The sequence below is a fragment of the Accipiter gentilis genome, chromosome 7 (assembly GCF_929443795.1).
Source record: "Accipiter gentilis chromosome 7, bAccGen1.1, whole genome shotgun sequence".
In the NCBI taxonomy this organism is placed as follows: Eukaryota; Metazoa; Chordata; class Aves; order Accipitriformes; family Accipitridae; genus Astur; species Astur gentilis.
The window spans coordinates 7,593,503-7,610,435 of NC_064886.1; the positions used below are offsets into that span (position 1 = coordinate 7,593,503).

The 16,933-nt window shown below is 36.6% G+C and overlaps 1 protein-coding gene across 4 annotated transcripts in view; it reads right to left on the reverse strand.

Annotated features, from left to right (window-relative positions):
* TXNRD2 (thioredoxin reductase 2) overlaps positions 1-16,933 on the reverse strand; it is a 36,543-nt gene that overhangs the window by 18,979 nt on the left and 631 nt on the right. For 2 of the 4 annotated variants that reach the window (XM_049805432.1, XM_049805431.1), the window contains exons 2-11: positions 16,196-16,261; positions 15,430-15,486; positions 14,641-14,785; positions 14,255-14,329; positions 13,315-13,393; positions 12,243-12,305; positions 11,646-11,716; positions 6,860-6,879; positions 6,386-6,477; positions 4,442-4,616 (exon numbers count right to left, since the gene is read on the reverse strand). In XM_049805432.1, coding sequence (XP_049661389.1) covers positions 4,442-4,616; positions 6,386-6,477; positions 6,860-6,879; positions 11,646-11,716; positions 12,243-12,305; positions 13,315-13,393; positions 14,255-14,329; positions 14,641-14,785; positions 15,430-15,486; positions 16,196-16,261 — 843 coding nt within the window. Of the gene's footprint in view, positions 1-4,441; positions 4,617-6,385; positions 6,478-6,859; positions 6,880-11,645; positions 11,717-12,242; positions 12,306-13,314; positions 13,394-14,254; positions 14,330-14,640; positions 14,786-15,429; positions 15,487-16,195; positions 16,262-16,933 lie in introns of those variants that run through there. The other 2 variants (XR_007506688.1, XM_049805433.1) reach the window with 2 other exon arrangements.

Sequence of the window (16,933 nt, forward strand, 5' to 3'; positions counted from 1 at the left end):
CGGTACTCTGTAGAAAATGTTGCATTAATTATGCTAGTTTAATGAAATTACTTTGGAGCATTTTCCACCATTTTTAAAATTTATTTATACCACCATTCAGGTAAAGGCTAGCCATCACCTATCAACTCAAATAGCATCCTATAGCTCCGAATCCCAAACGTTCTCTCACACACAGACTAGAGGCATCTAACTTTTCCTCAACATGAAGAAGTGATTTTTGTAGTTAGAAGCTGTTAAAATAAGTAGTATAAAGTAAGAGTTGCACTCAAAGTTTGTGGGTGGGTTAAACAAAAGAAGGAAAAAGTACCATACTACCCTCTTTCAATGTAAACAAATTACTTGCACATTAAAACCAGCCCTGGTGAATAAAGTCTGACTGAATGTCATTAAAACTAGATATTGGGAAAAAAAAAATAAAAGCACTGGCTGATGTAACAGGAATGATAATTTTCATTAGGACTGCAGAAACCACATCTTACCAAGACAGTACTGAATTAAAGTTAATGAGACACAGACATGCGAAGTTCAGAATAAAGACCCAGAGCCTCAGCAAATCACATCACATTAGCACTAACAGTTGTCTGAGATAAACCCATGTGCATTATTTTTCACTGAATAGTTCAAAGGTTAAAAACTGGATGGCAAGATTTTGTTTGCAAAGAAGAATCTAAACCCCATCTCCTTTTCTATAGGAGCTGGCAGAGATAAGCTCACAGGAGATCACAGCAATATTTTACCATATGGGACTTTTCAAAGAAAATCTCCAAACAAAATTTCTGTTTTCTTAGTTAATTCAAACTGATTTGGTTGTAAGACTTGAAGAAAACTGCTATTAAAAAAAAAAGTTATGTATTTAACCCTTTCTTGAAATTGAACAGCGAGGATCTTATTTTATCACACTACAAAATAAATCTGCCAAGCACCCAGCCTGACACAAAGGACAATATGCTTGATAGCACATGATGTGCAACACCTGATAGCTGTTCAGCTTTACACTGAGCTAAAGTTATAATTCCTTTTTATAGCAAAGATGATACTATTTCAAAGACACAGTAGCTTTCCCCTAAGCTTATGAACGCAAAGGAACTTGAGAATGGTCGTTCCACTGCTCTCATCAGGGAGAAAACTCTTTATGTAAAGCTAAACTTAAAATCTGCTCTGGTCATTGCTCTTTCTGTTAACAATTTACTAGCACACTACCTCATTTTCTCTGTCAAACTAATTCTAGGATATTTTGTAAACACCTGCATAGTTTAATCTTCAATTCAATGTTGCTCCTCTACACAGACCCCATTAGATACGCAGTAACTCTGTATCTTTTCTAAGGACTTTGTGAATAATTAAATGCCAGTTACAGCAGTGATCTTCTGGCACCTATTGCAAATTCAAATGGAAATACTACTCACCAATTCCTTGTATATATTAGCTGTGTTGTAACTGCAGCATTCACTCCACAGGTTTCAGTCCTCCAATAGCTGAAACAAACCCACTCTACAAAGCCTGACCTCCTGCAACTTTGCCTTGCAGCTCAGCAGTTACATCTGTTTATAAAGGTGTCAATCTCTACCCTTTTCTTTGCATTAAGACCCTATGTTCAATCTGTACATGCACACACTTACCATTGCTTTGTAGCTCAGGTATATTAGGCACCCAGCATAATTTTTTGTGTCCCCTTAAGGGCAGGGGAAATACTATATAATATTAAAAGTTTATTGGTTACATATTGAACGAAAAAAATATCAAAAGCTTATCATTTCAGGGAAATTCTCACAAAAACAGAAGACAGAGCACTAGTAAAAGACAGAAGGACATCACAGGACTAGACATGCAGAATCAAAAAATGGTCAAGAAAGAGCCATTTCACCGATTTGGCATATAACAGTGTAGTCACTCAACAATATAACACAGGCCCATAACAGGTACCTATAAAAGCTTTGGATTGAAACATTTAAATTACATTAAAAGTATCAAGGGAGGGGGAGGGAAGTGTGCCTGGAATATTTTGACTGGTTCAAAAAAGCTGCTAGAAAAGCAAAGAGAGCACTGTGCCTGCTTTTATTGGTTTATCCATACAAGCAGAAAATTACACATTACAAAAGATAAACAAAACTTTTCATAGAAACACAACGTGAATTTTTTCAAAGGGCCTACATTAAGAGATAATACTGTGGCTTACCAAACTCAAACTATGTCCCACTGTCAGTAAATATTTTTAACATTATTCATAAAATCCTACGAAAATTCCATGATGCCTTCACACAAATTAAGGAAATATCTATCATAATTCAGGCTACAATTAGTTAACAATAGCGACTGCTTTTTAACTAACTCTACAAGCTGACTTTCTTCAATCAGTATTGTAACTGACACATCTGCAGACAGGAAATCCTCAACACTACCAAGTTTCCCAGCCTATTATCTGAGACACCTGGTGTGGGTGTGTTGATACAGAGCAAAACAATGAATCATATCGACTGCACATCAATTAAGCAGCTTTAACTGTTAATGTGTTTAATCCTTAAGAGTGGAGTGCCAATCTGAACACTAAAAAAAAAAAGTCAACATAAAAACCCCAAACCCTCAACTATTCATTTTACGGTTTCTAAATATGGATTGTAACTCAAATCTATGACAAAAAGTATAATACATGTAGTTCCTCTCTATCAAAACAGCAAGTAGAGTCACATTACAACTGAGTTGCAATAGTAAGTATACCATGCAACCTTATTCCAGTATAATTAACACTAAACCAAGATTTTTTTCTTATTTTCAATGTAATAGCTCTTTTTTCCATCTTTGACAAAAGTAAACAAATTGACTTGACATTTCACAGGTGTGACTCCACCTCAGTGTACTTTTACCAGAAAGTTTGAGGAAAATCAAATACGGCATTTAGAAACTCACTTTTTTGAGACATTTCCATCTCACTTCATGAATATTATTCTACAGTTTTCAGGATTATCACATCTTCATATAGCATGACCTTTTTTGCTCTCGGCAAGGACTAGCATCTGTGATTGGTTCTAGCGAGCATAATCCATTATTATAGGCTGTTTCCACAATTTATAGAAGCCCACTGCACTTCTAAGAGAATAGTAATCACAATAAGTGAAAGAAAATGTTTGTCACAAACCGAAGCTGCTCTCTTTTTGGGGTATTAGGAAGATATAAAGCTGACTTACCAGGGGAAAGGAACAGGACAACATATTTAGTCCACTGGGCAAAATACAAAATGCTTTAAATTATCTGTTCCTGCTTCCTGTAATGGATCTATTCTACGACCACAAGAATTTAATTTTATCTGTTATCAACAAATGAAAGAGTAAAGCTTCCCCACTACTCTAAAACAGTAGTGTCAGATAAATAGCATAAAAATGAAGTAGTTAAAGGTATTGCTAAAACTGCTAGTAAAACTGGTTGCTCTGCATCAAAACAGATTTCTTGGGCAGTAAGTTTAAGCCTATTTACTTTGTTCACCAGATATCATCCGCTTGCCAAATATCGCTACTACCTTTAGCCATCCATTATTAATCTAGAAATCCAGATATTCACAAAGCTTTATAAGCACAGGAGACAAGAGGTCTCCTACTCTGGTGGGCTTGCAGTCCATCTGAACCAATATAAAAACGGAGGGCTGACTCCTAACAGCAACAAACGAGCAGCTTAGGGAGGCAATGCAGAAAGACTGTGGGCTGAAGCCTTGTACCATACATGATTTAGTGTGTTAATCCTTACAAGAAGTAGCATTTGACTCAAAGGAGGCAAAGGCCAGATTTAATTCCCACTTCTGGTGATTATGTTCACAGCCATTTGTCACAAAATTCTTCTAGACTGATTTACTCTGACTTAGGCATCATATGTCAGTTCCAAGGGGTCCGAGATACCTGAAAGTTCCTAACCAGATTTCAAGAAGCTCTAAAAGTTCCAAGGTTCCCTGCAACGAGCTTGGATTTTTAGGGGCAATTACTTCTCTTTCTCCAAATTGGATGATGGATGCGGTAACAACCTTAAGCAGCACAGTTTAGAAAAATTCCTAGAAGAAATGGTAGCCTCTTGGACAGGATAAATAGGAACTTGTGAATAACTTCATGAAAGTCAAGAGTATGGACTTAGAGAACACTACATGCACCACAGTGGTTGCTGGAATTCATGCTTTCACCCTCTAGTAAACATGCGGAAGACTAAATGGTCTCCCATTTATTGCAGCTTATCAAAAGTAGTTACCATAGATTTCTTCCATTTGCTGTAACTTTCATATGTTTTTAGACTGTGAGCAAGTCAGACATGCAAGAAAAGAATTAAAAAGGTATCAATGTTTAGGTCACTAAATAGTTAATAATAAAAAAAGAGGGGGAGTGTTTGGCCCCATAACACATGATGAGGGGACTTCATTTTCAGAATGGAAAGCATTGCAAATAAATGTTAAGATAATCAAGTTTACCTACTGCCCACATCACTGTGTCAAAGGAATCAGTTTCTTCTGTGTCCAAGTCGGTATTTTTCCAAGTGACTTTCAATCTGTTGCTCTCCAATTTTTCCACTTTGGTTGGGAAACATCTCTTTAAAAATTTTGTGCCATAAGATTCCATGTGCTCAGTTACTAAAGATGCCATTTGCTGTTGAGTAGGGGAAAAAAAAATTGTTCACTCTTAGATATATGACCTTTTTATTGTAATACCCTCCTTCAGCTGTCTTCATGAAAATCCAGTAAATATACCATGCATTTCAAACATTCTTTGTCACCTAGTTACTATGCATTTTCAACACATGATAATTTATTGAGCCACTATGACCTGCAACTCCATTTCAAGAGGCATCTATATCTGAATATTCAAACTATTTTTAAAAAAGTAAAATAGTATATGAATAAAAAGGTTGCTTTTAAATCATTTGTTACTTACACAAAAATAGCACCTAGAGCATATTCAATTTAACATTACCAGAATGACCATTTTCTGGCAGCTTGATGAGAATTAAATACTTTCATAAAGCTAAGGAAGAAAAATATTTCCCTCTGCCATGACACCTGTCATTTCTCTGCAAGGGCTATGAATCACTACAGTTTCCTGGAAAGTTCTACTACAAACAGGAAATAATGCTTTTGTTCTAAGAGCCTGTTTGAAATAACGCCATACCACAGTCAATTAGTAAAGCATCGCATCAACGGGTTTATCCAAAGATGTCATTGCTCTTGACTGCGATAATTCAGGTTGCACATTGTGAAAGAAAATGTTTATTACTTAAAGGATATTATCACAAAACCACTCACACAGAACAACTACATGCAAGCTCTCAGTATACAAAACTATTTTTGAAGTTGATACTAATATGAAGGCAACAGCAGGGTTATATCTCTTCAGAAACATGATAGCTCACTAACCAGTTTCCATCAGTCTCAATGTGGCTACAGACTGAACATAATTACTTTACCTCTATTAATAGTTTCTTAACTTTGAAATGTCCATTGTGCTTTTCATACCTACAAAGGATCAAGTTCTCAGAGAAAGCCCTACTGTAAGTGTTTTATGAAGTGCCACACACACACTCTTAATTCTTTTCCCTGCTTGCTCAGATCTCATGCTGTTACAGGTGTAGATTTCTTCCATGATGAGTGCAAATCCCAAGACACATTCTTATACAATGTTTTGCAATTAGTTGTTGCCCTTTCTCATTGTTATTTCTAATTGCTTTTATTCTCTTTATACAGGAACGGGTTTCTGGCCAAAACTGTTTTCTGTTTTGTCAGCACAATCACGACCACTTATACTTTTAAATAAAATCCTTCCCAATTTTGAAACATTTTTTTTTCTCCTTATACTTCCCTGCCTCAAAGTTTTTGCTTTTAATTTTCTCCAGCTTAGGGTTGAGAGTTCTACTGAAATCACTATTTTTTTTTTTTCACCTAGTTATAACCGAACTATTTTGAAAGTGGTAGGGTCAAGATTTCCAATTCCTATTGTCATTACAAACTTTCAGCTTAGTGATTTATTTATATTCATCGTAATGAACTCCACATTGAACTACTTAATGCTAAGTCCAATAATTTATTTTAAAAATCATTATCTGTAACTCCTAGAAATTCAGGATTACTTTAAAGAGATTGTCTGGTTTTAGCAGTGGCATAAATTCCTCCCCTGCTTCCCAACCTTTTCAATAGTGTTTTCAATTAAGAGGAAAAAAAAAAAAGATTTACTTTTCTGAGTACAGTATCAAGAGATATGATAAAAAAACAAGAGCTAATATTAACTAGTTTCTCTTCAGAAAGCACATACTAGGAAGTGTTTGGAAAAAGCCAATTACGCATTTTCTTTAGGAGACAAAAATAATCAAATAAACTTTAAAATATATTTTTTATATAAGAAAATGTAAAATATTCCATACTCACCTGATCAAACCCACGAAGTGGGATACTTCTCATCATGACTGTAGTGTCCAGTCCAATGCCCGTTAGAAAACCAGCACACTCAAGTGAAACATCTGGTGAAGCATCAGTTAAGGAAATATAAACAATAATTTCATATACATGCAATATAAAAGGGTAACACATAAGTAGGCTTTTTACCTAGAGATATCAAGTTCTCCTCACACAGACAACATCTTTAGCTTGCTTTTGTTGCACAGAATAAAACTCCAAAGGCTTAGATTATTTTCCTCATAGGTAACATTGTTTTGAAGATCCTGAGAATTTATCCTCAGCTGACCTTAATTCCCATGATGCAACTGCATAGAAAACCATTACTATTCTATTACCAACTCAACTACAGGGCATGAGCAAAAGAATTCCAAAAACTGAGCTTTCATAGGAAAGACAGCTATACTGCTTATAATCAGAAATCATCAGAGCTTTTTCAAAGGATACAGCTGGCTCCAACAACCAACCTGTTACAAAAAAAGAAAAAAGAATAAAGCAGTGGAATGAGCTAGTGCGTATTTCCGGAAAACCGAAAAACTATTTTCTGAAGTATCTGCAGTTAGAAAATTACAGGTTTGAAGAGTGGATCTGATGTTGTTAGATGGGAAGAAAGTGTGGCTTATCAACTCCAACAAAGACAACACTATAACATGTGGTATAACGTGTGGGCTTATTTCATTAACAGAATAAAACAAAAAGAACAGGCTTATAAGACATAAGGAATTATTTTTATATTGTAAAGAGTCATTTAAACACAAACTCTGAAAAACAAAGTGAAGAAAGCCATGAAAAACTCAGAGAAACTAGCAGGTTTAAGAGGCATCACAAATATTTCAATTGTGTTCTATGATATACCTTCCGTTGGAAACATCTGGAGTGGACACTGACAGGTTTCTCCCCCAGTGCCCGTTGCTACTGATACCTCATCTTTACAGGGTGTCTCAGCTCCATTGCCTCTGAGACAGTAGGCAACATACAAACATACTGACATGCAGCAGTCTTGTTGGAACTCAAGTATATCTCAAAATTTCTACAGGTATCTTAATTACTAAATATGTATTTTTAATTATTTTTAAGAAAACTTAACACAATCAGAAGTTAAGCACATTTGAAATTCATCATCTTCCTATCAAGTACGTTTCAGTTCCCAGTGTAAGATTTTATTCATTACTATATTTCATTTTGATTTACAACCATCTGCTTTTTAATAATCTTATTTTTCCAAATGCCAAATATACGCCCTTCCTGTCTTCAGAAGTTTGTGTATGCAGTTATAGAAAATCCGTTTAATAGATTTACCTAGACTAGTATTTACCAAATACATCCATTTTAGATCTTGAATAAAACTCTAGCTCCCATCTCTCCCCATATTTCATACCCTTTCAACCAAAAATATCACTAAAATTGTCCATCAACACTTTTAATTTATGAGGTGTATAAGCAATCCAGCACAGCAGTTTCCATGCCTGTCCCCTGATGCCCTATACACTGCAGCAGTCTTCTCTATTTTGACTATATCCTCAGTTCCCTACGGTCTGCTGGGTACACAAAAGACAGAATGCCCAGTCACTGTTCTGGTGGTAAAAGTGGGTCCAACCAGCCAGTCACTGACACTCAGCTGCTGGACAGGCTGCACCCACATTCCTTTGCTGTTCATGTGTTATGCAAACTTGTTAAAATCTCACAGTTTGGAGGTGCATTCCACATAATATTTCCACTTACAACAAATTCTTTTGTTAAGTTTTTGAATTAGGAAAAAAAGCATCATTAGGGATCAAAATTTCTAGTTACTATGAGTGTGGAATGTTAGGCGCTTTCGGACTATGATTTTCACTTATGGATATACATGCTTTATAAAAAACTTTCATCCCCATGCTTTTATAGAAAACTTTTCATCAAAAAACAGCAACGTAAGGCCACAACACTTGGAACCCACCTGAGTATTTGGCACATTTTTTCTGTTTATTTTGGGCTTTTTTTTTTAAAGCAGGTCTCTCTTACACGGCCATATTCAAAAGTTAAAAGAAAAAAAAAAACAAAACTTTGGAATTTTGGGTATGGAAGAAGTAGTTTGCTAATTGTGTTTCGGAAAGCTAGAAATTTAAAATACACCTGAATTTAGAAATTTACTTAAAAAACTTAAAATACAAACTCACATAATCACAGAGTTTAAAAATGTTATTTGAAGTTAGGAGGATAAGCAAGGAAACATAAGCGTCATAAACATAAGTCACAGAACCGTATCATATTCTTTCACCCATACCTAACCTTGTCTGACTGTTTTGAGGAAGGTAAGTTTTAGTAACACAAATGACAATGCCAGCAGAGAGAACAGTTGCATGGAAATAATCCATTAAGTAAATATCTTTTCCCTCAGCAGCTGTGCCTCCATTAATTCAAAAACTCTAAGCAACAAAACAAAACTTTTGACGAAACATGCTCCAAACGTGAAAATCCAAAGAAGTCAGATCACAAGAAGGAACACATTTGAAATACCAACCTGTGGCCTACACATCCCACACTGTTTTGTATTCTACATTTTGCTTGATTCCTGGCCGAAGTAGCATATGCTAGTATGGTGCTTCACACAATAAACATAAACCCTTAAATCCATGCAAAAAACCACACAAACTGAAGGCTAACACAAAGTGCTGCATGCACTGCAGTCTCTTTAGAAGGAGGTACCATTCATCAATTTTAACTAAAATTTACAAAGCAATGATCCTTCCTCCACCCTGTTACCAGTGTGTAGTGGTATATACACTTACAAAGATAGAAACGTGTTTCATAGAAGGACATCTAGAACCTTAGAAAATGAAAATATTTTATATGTGAACATGTATAGCAAATACAACGTTAGAGGAATGATGGAGCTCCGCAGACAGCAAATTTGGCTTCTTTTTTTGGTTCTGCCACTAACTAGCCACATATACCTAGGAAAGATATTCTTCCACAATATTGCAAGAGAGAAACAAGTACAATACTTGGAGAGCTCTTTATACACAGTCTATCCTATGCTAAGAGAGCAGAGCAAAAATAGTAGGTGAAACACTGGCTCACAAGCCTATACCTTACCCTAAACCAATCTGCACCACCTCCTAGTTCTAACAAAAATGCTTTTAAACTTCTGAAAAGGGCAAACATGGGGGCTGCTGCTCCGTAAGCCCCAGGGATTGCAGAGTCAGTACAACACGTTTTCTCACAAAAGACACTAGATAACATCTATCTATCCTATAATAAAAACATACAACTTCTGAAGGAGTACAGAGAACAGGTTGAGCTAAAGAGATTAAAATCTGCTAGTCTGGGTTTTATGTTTGGCAAACAATTTAACATATGGGGAAATAAATTCTTCCAACATTAGGGCACCTGATTCATCTGTGAATGGATTATCAGCCCCTCTTTTAGTGTCTAGCTCCTGGGAAGTGCTGCAAAGCCACACGCTGCCCATGAAGAAATACCTACTGGAGATTCACAGGGAATAGAATGAGAATATCTGTAATTTGGGCATATGATTGCTCTTCTTTTTCATTAGATGAAAAATAGATGCCAGCTGGCACTCATTCATAGTATCAGCACCACATTATTCACAATTTCTTCTACAAAGTAGAGGGTTCCTGGGCATTGTCAGTGTCTAATAGAAAAGTTAAGAAAGCAGAAGCTAACCTCGTTCACACCTGTTCAGTCTCTCACTCATTCTGAACTTACTGCAAGGCATCTTTTGCAATTTACTCTGCCAACCCCCCTCATCTCAGTAGCAAGAATTTCTTCACAATGTTTGTATATCTAAGGGACTTTTAAGATGGTTAACAGTTTGCTCTTTTTTTTTTTTTCTTTTTTTTTAAATAACTGCAGGACTGACAGTTCTATAACCCCCAGGCATGTAATTTGTAGTTGAGATATGTACACTTGGACAGGGAGAAAAGAAAGAATAAGTACAACAGTACGACACAGCTCAGACTAAAACCAAAAGGTGTTAAATTGAACCTTGGGAATATTTATAATAGAAACAAATCCGACAGAAACAAACCTTTAACAACTCCCTCCTTCATTTGCTAGGACACAGCCTGATAAAGCACAGAAATGCTACTGTAGCCCCTGCAGGCTTATTTTGACTAAATCTCAGGAATGCAACATATAAACACTAGACTCCCACATTACACTGTTACAACTTGCATTAGCAGAAACTGGACAAAAGCCACATTTTCACAGAAACATCTTACAGGGATAAATCTTATATTTAGTTTGGGGGGGGGGGGAAGGGTTAGTTTTGGGGGTTTGTTTTGTTTTGTTTTAAACAATTTCCTTGCATAAATCATGCTCTCAAAATTCAAGAGGTGACTGATATGCTACAAACAACAGCAAATTTACTTTCCTTTTAAAATGGTACCAAGGAGCCTTGTTTATGTATTTGATGTTTAGCTGAACACAGTGCATTTTTTATATTAGAAAGTCACAACCATGAATGGCAGCTCTGTTTTCTTTCAAAACACCAGTATTACAGTTTCAAGTCTCTTTTTCTTATATAGACTTTGCTTTTTCTAGAATTGCTCAATAGAAAAAGAAAAAAAGTAGTATTATCTGACTTTGCTGCTAGCAAATCTGCATTTCCTGTCACAATTATTTGCACCAGGAAATTGCTCTGTAGTGCAATGTTGACTCAGAATCTTACTGTGCTACGTGCTGCAAAAAACAAAGACTATGGCATTTTAGTATTTCCATTAAAAACAAATTTTTACTATTTTAGTTAAACAATAGCTCCCAAAGCATAAGAAAAGGTAAAAGTAACCCAATTGTCTCATCATATTTTCTGCCACCACTTAAGAGAACATAAAATTATGTTGGAGTTTCTTTCCTAATTGAAGAGCAATTTCATGTACACCCGCAGCAAAGAATAGGGACAGTACAGCCTTTATTTAAGTTTTTGCTGCCCTCTTGTGACTTCAATGTATAATTGCTACAGCAAACAAGTTGCCTTAACCCAAGATGGTGAAAGTTCGTATTTAATTCAATTTTAGAAGGGAATTTTGGGGTCCGGGCAATCTATTAGTTACTAATGAAGGTTGGTAGTATGATGTAGTAGTTGGTAGTATGACATAGCAAAACAAATTCTCAGAAGGAAAACAGGACAGAAAAACTGGTGTATAAAAGGAAATTTTGAACATTTTTCACCTTGCCACAAAGAAAAAGTACAAATGCCAGCAACTATTAAAGCCACGGTAAGGTAACTTACGTTTTTCCAGGAGATTCTTTTAACCAGAATAAATCATCACTTGTGATTCCATACTCCAATGCACCTGCAATCTATGATCACACAGGTAAGATCTTGAATCTACAATGCAAGTCCTGGCAGCAAAAAAAGCTAATAGCAACTTGGGCTCTATTAGCTAAAGTACAGCCAGTAGACCAAAGGGAATATATCTGGGGTTGCCCAGATATATTATCCAGTCTTCGCCTTTGGTGATTTTCAAAACCTGACTGCAAAAAGCCCTGAGCAACATGATCTAACCTCACAGCTGATTCAACAGCTGACCCCAACCTCCTTGAGCAGGAGGTTGAGCTAGATGACCTCTACGGATCCCTTCGAACCTGAATTATCCTACAGCTCTAAGCAACATCAATATACTGAATTAATGCAAATTGTTTTCTATGGAAATGTTTTTCTGAAAAGCCGGTGTGCTTTATATAAAAGATAATTTTTCACATGACTAATACAAAAATCTCTTGTGTGTTATTTTATATTTACATGCTTTATCCTCCAAACGTTCATTATTATCTGCAAGAAAACCAGTAAAGCCATTGGAGTTGTTAGATGGCAAGTATAACTTACGTGCATAGGATATTTCGGTCTTCCTCCAGTAGCAATGACAATGTTTTCTGCAGTAACGATAGTCTACCAACAAAAATAGAAAATCAAAATCAAGCATTTGAAATCCTTTTATCTGTCTTTAGATTTTATCTATGTACAAATGAGTGATAAATGAGAAAGCTCGCACTACCATCTCCTATTTATATGACATAATAATCAGCAATGCATTAAAAAAAGGATGGAGATAAAATAAACTAATACCTGAAGGAGTTTCTCCTACACATTCTCTATCAGTTTTTGTTTTAATATTAAGCTTGCAATTGTTCCTATACTGGACAAGATTTTGATGACGACTTGGAAGCAACAGTTGTGCACAAATAGCAGCTTTTTAAAATCAATTTTTGCTTAGTACAAAACACACAGAGATCACAGCAAGTGAATTCTGTCTCTAAGGCCTGGAGCTAAGCCACCTCACCTGGCATGTTTTTAGAAAGTGCTAGGCATTTACCCCCCCCAAAATATTGCTCTCTCAAGCTGGTATTAACTAGTAACATCATATCATTACCCTCAAAAAGTTGTTAAAAATGCATATTCAGTCTCTGTTAAATGTGCAGAAATGGCCACCATTCTGTTATGTGACCCAGTTGCTTGAAGCTGTGCATTCAGTATAATTGCCACCCACAGTTTTGTATTAGCAAGCTAATCCCCCTTACAATTCATCTGAAGGAAGAAAACATCTCAGACTGATCTAACGCTCAGAGCAATAAGATGTGGGTGCTCTTTACACCTCTGTAAGCATCTATCAAAGCAGTATGACTGACAAAAAAAAAAAAGTCTCAGCATTTCAATCTGCAGAGAAAAAGTAATGGCATCTAACTGACAGGTTAGAGGCTAGGGACTCAGTAGGCAACAGTCAAGTTCACAAACATCTTTTCTAGGTGGAAAGTGCAAATCTCCCTCATCAAAACAATACCAAATACCCAAGGCAATTTGCAAAAGTACAGTCTAGCTCCCAGTGGACCTGAAAACCAACACATGGAGACCTGAAATGTTTGAAGTGAATAATACTGCAGAAATCAACACAGCAGCTCACCTCTTTACCCGCTTTTGTTAAACCACGGACTGTATGCGGATCAGAAAAACTCCCTTTCATGTTGAAATATTTCACCTTCCTGTTTAGAAGAAAACAGCAACATAAATGCACACTTAATGAAGAACAGGAATGAAAGATAATCAGCTACTTTTTCCATATCTGAAGTGCTAAAAAGGATAGCAAACAGGCATAGAAAAGTAAGGGAAGAAAGCATCTCATTTCATAGGATTGTTTGCAGCTCTGTCACATAATTTAAGTCACTTAATTCTTGGGTCACAGTTAACTCCTCTATAGAACAGAGTACCTAACCTTGTAACATGCTTTGGGATCAGGTTATTGACCTCTTCAAATGACACATTTTCCACTAGCCATAGCATCACTATTACTGTCTATAACATTACTAATACAATGCTCATTTGAGAGCGTAAAAAAATGACTTAGCAGGATTCACAAGACCAGTACCTGTTAAATTATCTGTTAATATAATTTCTCTATAAAACAAACTGCATGCTGAAAAACTTGGAACCATTTCCGCACTGAAAGCAAAAAAATCAGCTGCTCTAGTACAGTGTTATCTGTGGGCTTGTATGGCATATAAATTTTGGTGGACAAGTTTGAAATTATTTTGAGAAACCCTGACTACTTCATACTAATGCAAAACCTCTCCAGATTAAAGAGAGCATTCCCTGATCACTACACTGTTAGAAAGCTTTCACATACAGTCACTTTCAACCACTATTTCCCAGAAAAAGAAAAGGAAGGGGAAAAGAAAAAATACCATTTAAATTGGCAAGGTCACTTACAGTCCTGAGCAGAAAGGGCTTGTAAACTCAAAATACTAGCTCTAATGAGAAACTCCAAAGGCAATTCAGCAATTCTACAAGTCAAAGAGGAGCTCCTTGACTACAGGAAGATAGATAAACTTCAAAGTCTTATTTACTTGTCTTGTAGTTGCACTCTGTGTCCCCAGTTCAAGGATTTCACATAATTCTGAACAGCTTGTGCCATCACAGACCTATCACAAAACAAGAAACTGAGCATGAAGTCATCACATTACAAATTCAGATTATGCAACTCAAAGATACAGGCAATTGCTAGAAATTAGGAATGTTCTACAGTACTTTTTATTATAAATTATCAAGTCCAAACCAACATAATATCTCCCCTGAAAAATCAGTAAATATACTTCTGTGGTTTAAAGAAGGAGCAGCCTAAAGATCTTCATGCAAAATTCACTTCCCTGACTGTCCCTAAACAAACACCAACAGGGAAAAGTTGTTAACGCATTTTCAACATGCACAAGTGGATATGGGCAATAATCTTTACCAGGAATGATGAACAGGTTGGGCTATATTCCAGCCATAATGTTGGGCATCTTTAAGGGCACTCCCTAAAAGGGCTGCTTGATGCATAAGCTTTTTAGGAATGCAGCCAACATTCACACAAGTTCCACCAAGTCCCCATTTGGTTCCTTGGAGAAAAAAAAAAAAAAGGAAAGAAAAAAAAAGTAAATGTATCAGGTTAGTGTAACAACACAGTTGGCTTACTTAGAGAATTAGGTTGTTCATGCAATTAGTTAAAAAGTTCTGAAACAACAGTTTACTATCTCCTACAGATCAGTTTCTAACTCTGCTTATGTTCCTTTTTTTGACAAAAAATATCTCCGTATATTTTTCTTCTAAAATTCAAACCATCTCAAGATGTTTCTCAGAGCTCTGAAGATCCAGGTACTACACATTCACATTTGCTTATCTGCATTTGCAGATCTTATTTTACATATTGTACATGAAGAACCTCAACATGATGAGATTCACAATTTTTAGAAATTGTAAATGACATTTTGACAGAGACAATATTCTCACGTACTTAAGTCCAAAGTCTACGACAAATAGTAGCCGCAAACACTGCTAACAACCTTAATGTGCAGGGGAAGCAGGCAGAGCTAGGACATCATTGGAGGGAATGAGCAGTACAGCAAGCTGGGCTTAAGGACTTTTACTACAAGCAAAGCAGGCAGCATGGCTTTGGTCTCTTTGCTGCCTGAAGCAATCTGCTCACCTAGGCAACCATTTTATACACATGTCCAAACATTATCCTAGTATTTCTCTTCCATACCTTGTGGAGAAGGTTCCACATAATCCAAAACGGCCACTTGCCTTCCAAACTGAGCAGCTTTAAACAAAAAGCAAGGCAAGGTATTTAGAGGAGGGAGAAACACACAAACCTAAACATTTTTAGTAGCACAGGTACAGATAAAGAGTACAGGAGATGACGGCTTGTGATTTTTACTGTCTAACTGAAGATGCCGGACTAGGGACCCAGGCTGCCTATGTAGTCAGCAGATTCTCCAGAAGGCACTTAATAACCCAGACTAGAGCCTGCAGCTTCCACTGATGCTAAAAATGCAATTTGACCCCAAATGAGACGTTTAAGAACCTTACAGGTTGTTGAGCATGTTACATTGAGTTACAAAGGGGCAAGGTTCTCTACAACAGTTAAACAGTTCTTGGAATCAGTCTGAAGAGACTGTTGTTTTAACACATAAATAAGAAACAGTGTAATTTAAAAACACAGTATCTATGGAGGCACTCAGAGTATTTTACAATAGCAGTGGAATAAAAGCTTATTAGATTTTCCCATGACAAAAGAAAAAATGTTTTTTAAAAGGTGAATAGAAAAGCCAAACAATTTCACCCTGCCTGAGGGTGTGAATTAATTTGCAGATTAACTGTATGGAGCTGAGTTAATAATTAATGTGCAGGGACTGAAGTATACTATGTTTCGTACAAAGCTTTAGCATTATCAGTCACACTTCTCTTAGTTTTCATAACCACCACTTAAGCTAAAACAAAAGTTTTGTTAGTTATTTATACATACAAACCTTCTTTTGCACAAGCAAGGCCTCCAGACCCTCCACCAATTATCAGAAGATCATACTCATTCTTTCCTGTGAAGAGGACGTGAAAAAAAGGAGGAAAAGAAACAGGCAAGGAAGATGGGAGAGGTATGTAAGAAGACAAATATCAAAAAGTACACTATTTTTTACAATTGATTATTGCTGATTTGGGTTTTCTTTACTTTATTAGGGCACTGTGTTTTTTCAGTGTCTCAAAGCATTCTCCAAAAATCATTTAACTACCTAGTCTAGTTTTGTGAATGAAATAGAGAAAATAAAGCAATCCAAAAGAAGTGAGGAAATAGATTAGATTTTTACGCAACGTCCGAAGAAGCTCTGTCTGCATGATTAGACAGTTGCAACCAGGATCCACTATAGGTCTTCTGTCTCTGCATTACAGCAGCAAGTTCTACACAAAGATTTTTCAGCGGGGTCACCTTATCAGACTCGCAAAGCTTCAGCTGCAGTGTAGGCCTTGCAGGAGTGGTGGTGGCGGCTCTCAGAGGGAAGCTGGCCCCTTCTGCCACCTCAGCATCCCCACAGATCAGCCCAGTGCCCCAGATCAGTTTTGAAGTGGCAGGAGAAGCCCACAAGTGAGCAATAACTCGTTTCTTAGCAAGGGCATCAGGAGAAGCCCTACTTTCACAGAGCTGTCAGTGGTTCAGGGAGGACAGCGGAGGCCCGCAGCCTCTGACACCAGCTGTGCCACCATAGGGCTGGGGG